Source organism: Anser anser, assembly GCF_964211835.1.
Source record: "Anser anser genome assembly, contig: HAP1_SCAFFOLD_133, whole genome shotgun sequence".
NCBI lineage: Eukaryota > Metazoa > Chordata > Aves > Anseriformes > Anatidae > Anser > Anser anser.
The window spans coordinates 29,133-40,244 of record NW_028153510.1 but is presented as its reverse complement, the minus strand read 5'-3'; the positions used below and the strand labels follow the sequence as shown (position 1 = coordinate 40,244).

Here is an 11,112-nt window from a genome sequence, read left to right as displayed (position 1 = left end):
GGGTCTACAGGCAGCAGGGAAAGATGTGCAGGTCTGCGAGTCCTTCAAACAGCCAGGTATGGACAGGATAGAGGGCTGTGGCAAGGCTGAAAGTCCCAACAGGACCCAGGTCTTTGTGTCCATGGCTATGGCTGTTGTCTCTGCCACTGAGGCCTATGAGGAGACAGCTTGTCATTAAAGTACCAGGGCCTCATTGCCTCCTCGACCCCACCCATGAACCAGGCAGGGGTCATACCATTCTCCTGCACTTGTCCATGCACATCCCCATCTCCTACTGCCCCAGGAAGAGCCCTGAGCAGTGTGTGACAGAAACAGATCTCCCTTCCTGGGTGCCAGGGGACAAGGTCTGTTCCTTTGCTTTGGTGAAACACATCCAGGTTGTCTACACATCAGTGTCACTTTCACATTGCCTTTGTCTCCTTGTCCTCACTGCCTCCAATGTTCTGCTCTAACGAGCTCCAAGGGGGCTGTGTCAGTGCTGGTCCTCAGGCGGACACTGCAGGATACTTGGATCTGACCTGGACTTCTTGAGAGATTTCTTCAATTGTCTCTCAGTGCCTGAGGTTCGTGGGCTCATCACCAAAGCCCCCAGAGGGGTGATTACAATGCCTTGGGCTGGGCCTCTGGTGCTGAGCTGGGCCGGGCTCCTGGGACAGAGAGAGCTCCTGGCAAGAGGGCCCTGGTGCAGAGAGCCAGCTCTGCCCAGGAGCAGCTCCTCTGCACAGCGCAGCAGGGCTGGGGGCTCTGACCGCAGGTGGCACGGGGAGAGGAGAGAAGGAGAGAGGTCTTGGAGGCAGTTGGGAGTGGGAGGATGCTGAGAGCTGACTGCAGGAGAAATCTGCACAGCCCTTGACAAGGTAAGTCTCTGGCTGCAGGGCCATGCAGCTGCACGTCCTGGAAGGGTCTCCTCCTGGGTCTTGTTTCTGGGAGGGCAGGGGGCAATGCAGTGGGCTTTGAGAGTCCTGCTGGATTTCACTGTGAGGTGAGGAAGTCTGTCGGAAGCCCCTTGGAGTGCTCTAAGCCAGGTGCCCCTGGTCAGCCAAGGGCAGAGTGTCCAAGACTCCTCCAGACACTGCAGGGGTGTAGATGGGAAGCTGGGACATCCTTTCTTGCAGATATCCAGCTCTCTTTGTGAGGTGTCTTCCTGGGTTGGAGGCTGCTCTCCAACAGGATGCAGCTCTCTAGCAGCATCCTTGTGTTATCCAGGTGCCCCAAGAAGAAGACACCTCCATGCAAAGGCCATGTCCATGCTGCTGGATGGCTGTCTGTGAGCAGCTGGAGTGAGGCCTCTGCACCCCTGGTTAGGAGGGAAGAGCTGAGATCCTGCTCAGACACCTGGAAACAAGGTGAGGATTCTGTCCAGCTGCACTGGCACTGGGGCTTCTCTGCTGTAAGCTGTCTCCACTTCTTTGGAAACACACGAGTGTGATCATTGTCCTAAGCGAAAGAAAATCTGCCTTTCTCTACACTGTGGTTGGATGTGTTCTTTGCAACAACACTGCAAAGTTCATGGATCTGATAAGTGGACTGAACTTGAGTTTCCCTCATGTTCCTGCTTCCCGCCTGCTTCACAGCAGGAGGGACTCCTCTGGAGCCCACAGCAATCCCTGCTCCCAGTGCCACTCTCAGACAGCATCAGCGGGGAATCAAGTGATAGAGCTGCAGAAATGTTCTCTTGCAAAGAGAGAGGCTTGGGATGAGAGTGCTCTAAGACTTGCTATAGGCTTTCCTCAGAGAAGTCTCTTCTAAATTTTTTCTGCCTTCTCCTCTTCAACAGACAACAGTGTCCAATGTCAGAAAATGCCCAACAGCAGTTCTGTGAGCGAGTTCCTCCTGCTGGCATTCGCAGACACGCGGGAGCTGCAGCTCCTGCACTTCGCGCTCTTTCTGGCCATCTACCTGGCTGCCCTCCTGGGCAACGGCCTCATCCTCACCGCCGTAGCCTGCGACCACCGCCTCCACACCCCCATGTACTTCTTCCTCCTCAACCTCGCCCTCCTCGACCTCGGATCCATCTCTATCACTGTACCCAAAGCCATGGCCAATTCCCTCTGGGACACCAAGGCCATCTCCTATCAAGGATGTGTTGCACAAGTCTTTTTTCTCTTTTTCATTGCATCAGCAGAGTATTCCCTTCTCACCATCATGGCCTACGACCGCTACATTGCCATCTGCAAGCCCCTGCACTACGGGAGCCTCCTGGGCAGCAGAGCTTGTGCCCAGATGGCAGCAGCTGCCTGGGGCAGTGGCTTTCTCAATGCTGTCTTGCACACGGCCAATACATTTTCCCTGCCCCTCTGCCAAGGCAATGCTGTGGACCAGTTCTTCTGTGAAATCCCCCAGATTCTCAAGCTCTCCTGCTCAGATGTATATCTCAGGGAAGCTGGAGTAGTTGTGTTCAGTGTTTCTGTGTTATTTGGTTGTTCTGTTTTTATTGTTATTTCCTATATTCAGATCTTCAGGTTAGTGCTGAGGATGCCCTCTGAGCAGGGCCGGCACAAAGCCTTTTCCACGTGCCTCCCTCACCTGGCTGTGGTCTCCCTGATGGTCAGCACTGGCATGTTTGCCTACCTGAAGCCCCCCTCCATCTCTTCCCCATCCATGGACCTGGTGGTGGCAGTTCTGTACTCAGTAGTGCCCCCAGCAGTGAACCCAGTCATCTACAGCATGAGGAACCAGGAACTAAGGGATGCGGTGAGGACACTGCCTGAATACACAAACTTTCAGCATATTCGCCTATAATAATATGCCTATATTCAGAAATTCCAGCTTTTCTCAGAAAAATTTTTACATACTCTTTTATTATTATCTATCTGTACTATTATTTTCTCTTTTTTTTTCTTTTTTTTTTTTTTTCTGATTTATAAAATATTATTCTTAGCCTCCTACAGGTTAATTATTTTCCAATAAAACACTGCTTCCTGTGTAGATAAACCCAATAATGAAGTCATCAGAAATTCATTGGTCTCAGCTGCCATCTCATCCCTTCTCCTCTGGAGCTGGGGGAGCAGCCCCAGCATGCAGGAGGGGCTCGGGGCCTAGAGCCCAGCTGCCACATGGAGGAGCAGCCCCGGTGGCCCTCGGGGCTGCCCCTCACTGCCCGCTGGGCTCTGCCTCTCTGCTGCCTTTGGGTCGGGGCTGCCGCTTCCCTGGAGCCATGGCCATGGCCAGCAGCAGGATGTGGCCTTTTCACTGCTGCTCTCTTTTGGCTTCCTCATTGTTCTCTTGTGCTCTTGTACGTGGGTTAGCCCTCAGATCTCGTGTACCTTGGTGACAGTCCTGTTGTCTCTGCAGTGGCATCCCTGTCCCAGCAGGCAGCAGCAGGCAATGTGCAGCCCCGTGTCACAGCTGCCCTCCCTGATACCACGGCAGTAACAAATGGGGCTCTGCAGGGCAAACCCAGAAGCCTGGATGCCTCTTCCAATGCTGCTGTTAGGAACAGAGCCAAGGGTTTGCTCCGTGCTCTTCTGTTTTCTGGGGTTCTTCATGGAGTGTAGGACACAGGCTGAAAGTCCCAGCGCGGTGTGTGAGTAGCAAAGGACTGGACCAAGAGCTCCCTTTATGGCCTCACCTGTCTAATCAGACAACAACTGGTCTCGGACTCCTCTTCATGGGACTAGGCACCCTGCAGTGGGGTGGATTGATGATGGCAGCCTGGAGAGGAATCTGGAGGTGCCAGGAGAGATCAGGGCAACCCTGGGACAATGTGCTCATTGGGTAGTGATTAAAACCTCATAAAATTAGTGACCATCCAAAGAAGATTTTGGCAAAGGAAAAGGCCAATCAGAGAACTCTGTGGGCTAAGGAGGGCTCTGCAATGCCAGGGGAGGTGGTGAAGAGCCAGCAAGCGAAGGCCCATAAAACTGCATTGTAATTGAGGAGACCTTCTTTGAAGCCTCGTGGGCCAGGTCTGGTGCAGCTCTTGTCCAGCACCCTGAGCAGCACGGGCAGGGGAGGGTCCCCACAGGGTCTCAGGGCACAACAGCCCCTGGCTCTGCACAGCATCACCGCCAGCTCAGGGCCTGGCGGGGAGCACATCAGGGAAGCAGCAATGGCAGGCCAGGCCAGCACGGACACACTGCCCTGGGCAAGGCTCTCTGGGAGCAGGGATGGCCCTGGGAAAGAGCAGGGCAGCATTTCTGGGCCTGCACAGATGGGTAAAGGAGGAAGAATAAGCTCTTTGTGTAGGCACCTGCTCGGGGCAGGCTGCTCTGTGCCTGGGCCAGGCCTCTTGTGCTGGCCTGGGGAGCAGGGCTGGCCCTGCGGGGCACAGGCACTCTGTGCTGGGGATCTCCCAGGCAAGAGACCAGGGCTCCTGCAGCTTCACCGACCTCCATTTCCTTGCACCATGGCCAGCCTCCTCCTTGCTCACCCCAGACAGCAGCATGCACGAGCTGCCTCCTTCCTCCTCCTCTAGAGGGCAGAGGGGAGGGAACACCATAAATAAGTAAAACTCACAGATTGAGAGAAAGACACATAAGGATAGGAAAGGAAAAGAAAAAAGAAAGAAATGAAAATCAAACGCCAAACATAATGAGCATCTTGTAACTCATCAGTTCCCACTAGCAGACCGTTGTGCAGGCAGTCTCTGAGAAACTGCCACCTTGTCTTGGAAAGATGATCCCAACATGTATTGCTGAGCACTATGTTATGTGCCATGGATCATCCATTGGGTCAGGCTGGGTCAGCTGTCACAGGGGGTTCCCCTCCCAGCCTTTTGCCCACCCACAACCAACTCGCTGGTAGGGCAGAGTGAGAAGCAGAGAAGGCCTTGGTGCTGTTCACGCGCTGCTCAGGAACAGCGACCACAGCCGTGTGTGACCAACACTGCCCTGGTCACATCAAAAACACAGCACGACAGGGGCTGCTCTGCAGAGAGTAACTCCGTCCCAGCCAGAGCCAGTGCAGGGCCCCATGCTGGACAAGAAAGCTCGCTCTGAGCTCTGGAAGGAGCCAGGAAGGTGCTAATAAGCACCAGGACAATTGAGGAAGCCCAAAGGCCCTTCTGAAGGGAAGGGTCACTGAGTGCCACCTGAGAGGCAGTGCTGGGCAGCGGGGAGGGCCAGGAGAAAGACTTGTGAGAAGGCTGTGAGAAACAAGGAAATCCAGGGCTTTAGCAGATCCTTAAAGTCCTGCCTGAGTCCCCAAATGGAAAGCAATGTATGTCTGTGGGTGGACAAGGAGGAAGTGATGAGTCCTGGATCTGGGGCAGGGCTGAAGGTCCCTGCGTGAAGCTGGGCTGATGGAGAAGTGTCCACCTTGCACGTGTGCCTCAGCCTGGGAGAAGGGGCCTGCCTGCGGTGCGGGATGGCTGGGCTGTGCTCAGCCATGCCCCAGGAGCTGACCTTGCTCTCTTCCTCCCCGCCACTCCCCACACGGGGCAGGCCCTCAGGAAACACCCCTGAGCCTGAAGACGCACCAACCTGCTGCAGTGAAGTGCCACTACTGCAGGGGAAGAGGGGAGGGTTGGAGAGACACGTGGGGCCTGCGGGCAAGAGTGGTGTGGCTTGAGAAAGTGAGTGCCTGGGAAAAGTTACCCTCGACCCATAGGAGCCGTTCTGGAAAGAAAACTTGTATGCAGGAACCACACTTTTCTGGAGGTGCAGAGCTGCTGGGCACCTTGTGGAGGGTGCTCTGATGGACTTTTTTGCCATTTTCCATCGTGTCTTAAGTGCCGCTTTTCTCAGAAATAGAGTAGCCAACAAGAGGTGTGATGGATACGTTGAGGTCATGATAGCCATCAGAAAGCTGATCCCAATGAGATGACTGATATGGGGAGGTCAGGAGAAACCCTGGTCAGGAGAGACATGAGATTTGGGGGAGGGAATAGGGTCTTGCCCAGCAGAAATTAAGGATTTTGTAGAGGTAAGAGGGTTCAGGTTATGCTGGTGCTGCTGTAGCAGTGACTTAATGAAGGGATGAAAGACAGGGACTGCTGATGGCTCTTGAACTGGAGACGTTTATTGCCCTTTTTCACTACTACATATACTTTCCCTGTAGCCCCACATGCTGTCCACGCGCCCGAATCTGTCATACAATTGGTTAGAGACCCTCAGGCACGTGCCTCGAGCCAGCCAGCAATTGGCCACTGCCCAAAGCTCATCTTTAACACTGTAGCCAATTTACTTTATCTCCACCTTGCTCAAGTTTTTGTTTCTACCGCTTGTTTCCTCATTATCTCTAATTCAGGGATGTGTGAAACAGCACGAAGCCACCTGCGAATTCCTTTCCCACAATTCCCCCTTTTTTATTTTCAACCAACCAAATGCTTTCTATAGATTTTTCTATCAATCACCACAGACATTGCAATAAGTAAGGTACAATAAGCAACAGGGTGAAAATCACATGCAGGATTACAATTGTAAAGTAGCGTGCCTACTAGAATCTACATCAGTCAACAAGCCACTAAGCGCTAGGGATGTTGTTTCGCAGTGATGCTGCATCTCACTCGCACAGCACAATCACACAATCACGCAAAGAGGCCTCTTGCACTTCTCATTCATACCACAAGAAAATATCACTTAAAATAATTTGTCCGTGGCTTCAGGAGGCCCTTGTCTACTCCCGTGGTGAGCGGCTGAGAGTGGAGACCCCTCCGAGGAAAAATGCTGGGGGTGCACCTAGGGGCGTTCCACAGTCAATCCCACAGCCGAGCAGAGCGGCTCCTGACGCAAGGAATGATGCTATTATAGTTTTGTATAATTACAGCAAAGAGATGCATTGCAATAAGGAGCAAGTGTGGCGTTGACCATTTGTTTCATGATTTGTTTTTTTGCCTGAGAAATTAAACCTTACACATGCTGTTGCTGTTTCACATCCCAGGATATCTAATTCCTGTGGCTCTAGGGGCGCTTGCGGCAAGTAGACAGTCCAGTCTTTGTTATCTGCCGGGTTCCCCACCAGACGTCATGAATGGCTCGTTAGCACTAGCCCGGGACAGGCACATCGCTTCTTGTCCTGTCATGTTGGCGAGGGTGACCCAGATGTTGCAGCATGGTTGGATGGAGACCCAGGGCTGGCAATAATCGATGACAGCAGCGATTGTGAGGAGGAGGCCAACCATGGCGTTACCTCCCTTGCTGGTACCCATCTTGGTCCGTGACCTGTGGAGACACAGGCATACCCTCGACCCCAAGTTATTAGGGCTGGGGTCCCTCCCAAAGACCCTCCCAAAGACCTGTATTTAAATTTTTTACTATTACTAAGGCCTACTCTGACTGTGGCACCCATGACAGTGCGGAATTCATACTTTTGTAATGTTTTATTGTGGGCGGTACCTCTTTGTGAGGAAAGGGTAATGATAGGTGATTTATTATGTAAAGTGCCTTTCCCAACCTGTTCTGTGGTGTTTCCTGGGTGTCTCCCCCTTTTTGTTTATTTAGCAGTGTTTTCAAGGTGCGATGTGTGCGCTCAACAGTGGCTTGACCCGTGGGGGAATGAGGAATGCCTGTGGTGTGTCAGATAACCCAAGTTTGAAAAAAGGTTTGAAGGGAGTGACTAGTATAGGCGGGGCCACTGTCGGTTTTTATTTCCTTTGGGATGCCTAGCGCTGCGAAAGCAACACGGACGTGAGCCTGGACGTGGCGACTAGTTTCACCCACCGCAACTGTTGCTCAAATAGCATGAGAGAAAGTATCTACCAATACATGAACATTTTTCAAGCGACCAAATTCTGGAATATGCGTCACGTCAGTCTGCCATAACTGTAAGGACCGTAGACTTCTATGGTTTACCGTTAAAGATCGGGTCGAAACATGTTGTTGACAGTCAGGACATGTTTGGGCAATCAATTTGGCATCAGCGATCGATATAGTGAATTGTTTCGCCAAGACTTTGGCGGATTGATGGAAAAAGGCATGGGATAACCGTGCTTGCTCCAGCACCTTAGGCACCAGGGCAGTCAGGGTCATATTAGTTAGCTGGTCAGCATGTGCGTTACCCTCTGCAAAAATACCGGGTAACATGGTGTGGCTCCACATATGAATAATACAATATGGGTGCACTTGCTGCTCTACCAAAAATAACAGTTCTTTAAATTTTAGAAACAAGTTTTCCTTTGGGATATGTCTCAAATTGGCCCTCTCAATGCGCTGAGCGACACTTACAGCATATTGCGAGTCCGATACAATATCCAAAGGTACTAGGTTTTTCTTTTTTTTTTCCTTCTCTTTTTTTTTCTTTTTTTCTCTCTTTTTTTTTTTATTTATTTAGCACATTTTTATTGAGAGTGCAGCACAGATACTTTCCCTGAAACAATTACTTCAAAACATTAATGAATATAAATTGTCAAAAATATGCTAACGAATTTACTTAAATACATACATTTAAAAAAAAAACTGAAAAACAATTATTTAACAGCCTAAGACACATTCACAATGTAATTTCTCCATCATTTATGGTTTTTATCTCTAACACAAGAGGACACAAGTCTGAAAATCCGCATATATTAAGGTATCACAGAGCATAGAAAATATATGAAAATATCTACTAGCATTTGGCACAATGCAAATATTCTACCCCAAGAGAGAGAAACAGTGTAATATTTTGAGCTACACAGATTGTTATTCACGCAAATTGTGATGTTACAACAGCAACTCTTGTCTTAGTTGGAAAAACCCAAAGGTGGTGAGCAGGGGACACGGTGGTTTGTGAGAAAGCACGTTCAGGTGCTTAGCCGTCTAATTTAGCTGGATGAGGAACAATGTGACATTTTCCTGTTGTTAAACGTCGCCATCTGTATCGCTGGCACAAAAATTATTCGTACTGGAGCAAACAATTTGTGAATAGCATATGCCAACAGGAATGTGCCTGTACCAGCAGCCCTTTTAGATTGCAGCGATGATTCACTGAAACCAAGTTTGAAGAGAACCGCAGTCATATCCACGCCACTTGACGCAGCCAGGTAGAAGATTCCTAGAGATACTAGTGAAATTCCAACGTGGAACGAAACCCCTACAGCACCACATTCTTTGAAAACTTTTTTCAGCTGCTGGGATTTACTGAGTTTGCGTTCACTGCTGAGATCTGTGGCTGCCTTTTCAGGGGATCCACCCACACCCTCGGCCGAGCTGCCGCCGGCGGCCCGCAGCGCCAGCAGAGGGGCCGGCGGGCTGAGGGGGAGCCGGCCCGGGGGTGGGGGGGATGGCGGGGGGCAGCAGCGGCGGCGGCGGAGGGCGGCGGTGAGCGGGGTCCCGCGGGGCGGAGGGCCCGGGCGCAGCAGCGGGCGGAACACGGCAGCGCCCGGTGCGCGCGGGCGTGCGCTCAAACCTGAGAAACGCAGCAGCCGGCGGCGGGGCGGGTGTGCGGGTGCTCGGAGGTGACAGCGGGGGTGCAGGTGGCGCTGGACCCTGCGTTAGCGTTGCATTTCAACTCTATCCTTTGGAAACCATATCTCGGAAACCATTAACAATTACACCTATTGCCTTTTCGCGCTCCGCTTCCCGTTTCCCTGCCGCCGTCGTAAAGGTTTTCCCTCTGCATTATGCTTCGAATGGCACTGGCTAGCCCAGTGCCATCCCTTGCCGCACCGTGGGCAAGCAGCGGGAGGAGCAGGGTTACCACGTCCCCCCTCCCGCTCCTCGCTGTGGACATTCAGCAGCAAAATGTCCCGTGGCTTGGCAGTGGGAACACTGTTTACCTCCGATTTGAAGCACAGAACCAAAAGCTCCGGCCAAAGCGGCAGTGTGATGTTCTATGGATCCAACTCGACTGCATGCCTCTATCATTTGTACTAATGTAGTATTAGCAGGCAGGGCTTGGAGTATTTTCTTACAGTCTGTGTTTGCATTGTCCACTGCCAGTTTTAGCATAAGGGCCTCTTTGGCCTCGTGGTTGTCAATTTGTTTGTCCAAAGCGTCTCGCAATCTATCAATGAATTGCATATAAGGCTCGGTAACTTGTTGCCTACTGCTGGTAAATGATGGCTGGACTTTTCCAACTTCAGGCAACTTCAGCATAGCCTGGAGGGCCAGAGACGCAGACTGCCACAGGACGGCATCGTTGAGCCTAGCCTGCAATCTCGGATCAAGTAACGGCTCGGTCCCCATCAACTGTGGGAACCCGGCTCCCCGGAGGGGGTCGCCAGGCTGCCGTTCTATGTTACCTAGGGCGGCTAATTCGCACCCTTCTTTCCATTTTTGCTTCCAGAGTAGTTTTTGTGTTGGCGTTAAAATCAGCACAGCTATCTGACGGCAATTGTACGGCACCAACAATTGACCAGTCATAACATTTTCTAACAATGACTGAGTAAATGGTGCGTGTAATCCATATGTAGTCACAGCCTTTCTTAATTCTTTAATTAGGTCCCATTGGAAGGCATGATATTCATTTGGACCATTAGGTCGCACCTGCACCGGGAAAGGCATTCCTACCGCGTCCCCGTCCTTTAGCGCTTCCCGGCGCACTAGCTCCCATCGTTCCCGCGGGTCAAAAGCTCAGGCCTGCAGGGAGGCATTATCGGGGGTAGGCAAGGTGGGAGCCAAGGGGGTCAGCGGGGAGGGGCTCTGCGGCGGCGGTCCGTGGCTCTCTTCCTTGTCATCCCCCAGGTCTATCAAATCGCACTGCTCTGGTGACCTTGCAGGCTCTGATCTCGGTTCGGCTGCTGTTATTGCCTGGGCAGCGGCGTTCTGTACTTCCTTTTCTGCCTGCCACGATCCTAAAGTCTCAGTCACCAGCCGCCACGTAGCCGTTACCTCAGCAGCATCAGTATCCCCACTGGATGCTGCTTCCCATATTTTTTCCTCCGCTTGGTCCCAAGTTTTTACATCAAATACTGTGGAAGCCATTGAGGGGAGCCCTTGTTTTTGCAAAAATTTCAATAATAGCTTTATTTTAAACGGATCATTTTTTACTCCCCTGTCTATTAGGAGTTGCATTAGTAGTTTCACTATAGCCTCTTCCTCTGCCGAAAGGCTAGCTCCCATGATCAATGCCCAGCCTCTCACCTGTCCTTCAGGTGATGTCCCGGGGTTGAAGCTGCAGTCCAGCTGCGAGCTTGACTCATTCGGCTGGGTTCCCTTCGGACGTTCGTGCAGCGCTGCTCCTCCCTGATCACGTCGGAGTCACCATTTGAAGGGATGCAAGACACAGACTCCTGATGGCTCTTGAACTGGA

The 11,112-nt window shown here is 51.8% G+C and overlaps 1 protein-coding gene across 1 annotated transcript; it reads left to right on the top strand.

Annotated features, from left to right (window-relative positions):
- The first annotated feature begins 1,325 nt into the window (after positions 1–1,325).
- On the top strand, positions 1,326–4,617 carry LOC310892030 (olfactory receptor 14C36-like). Its single transcript, XM_083854215.1, has one exon. The coding sequence runs from the start codon at positions 1,801–1,803 to the stop codon at positions 2,740–2,742; it is 942 nt and encodes a 313-aa protein (XP_083710341.1). The 5' UTR covers positions 1,326–1,800; the 3' UTR covers positions 2,743–4,617.
- The last annotated feature ends 6,495 nt before the right edge of the window (positions 4,618–11,112 follow it).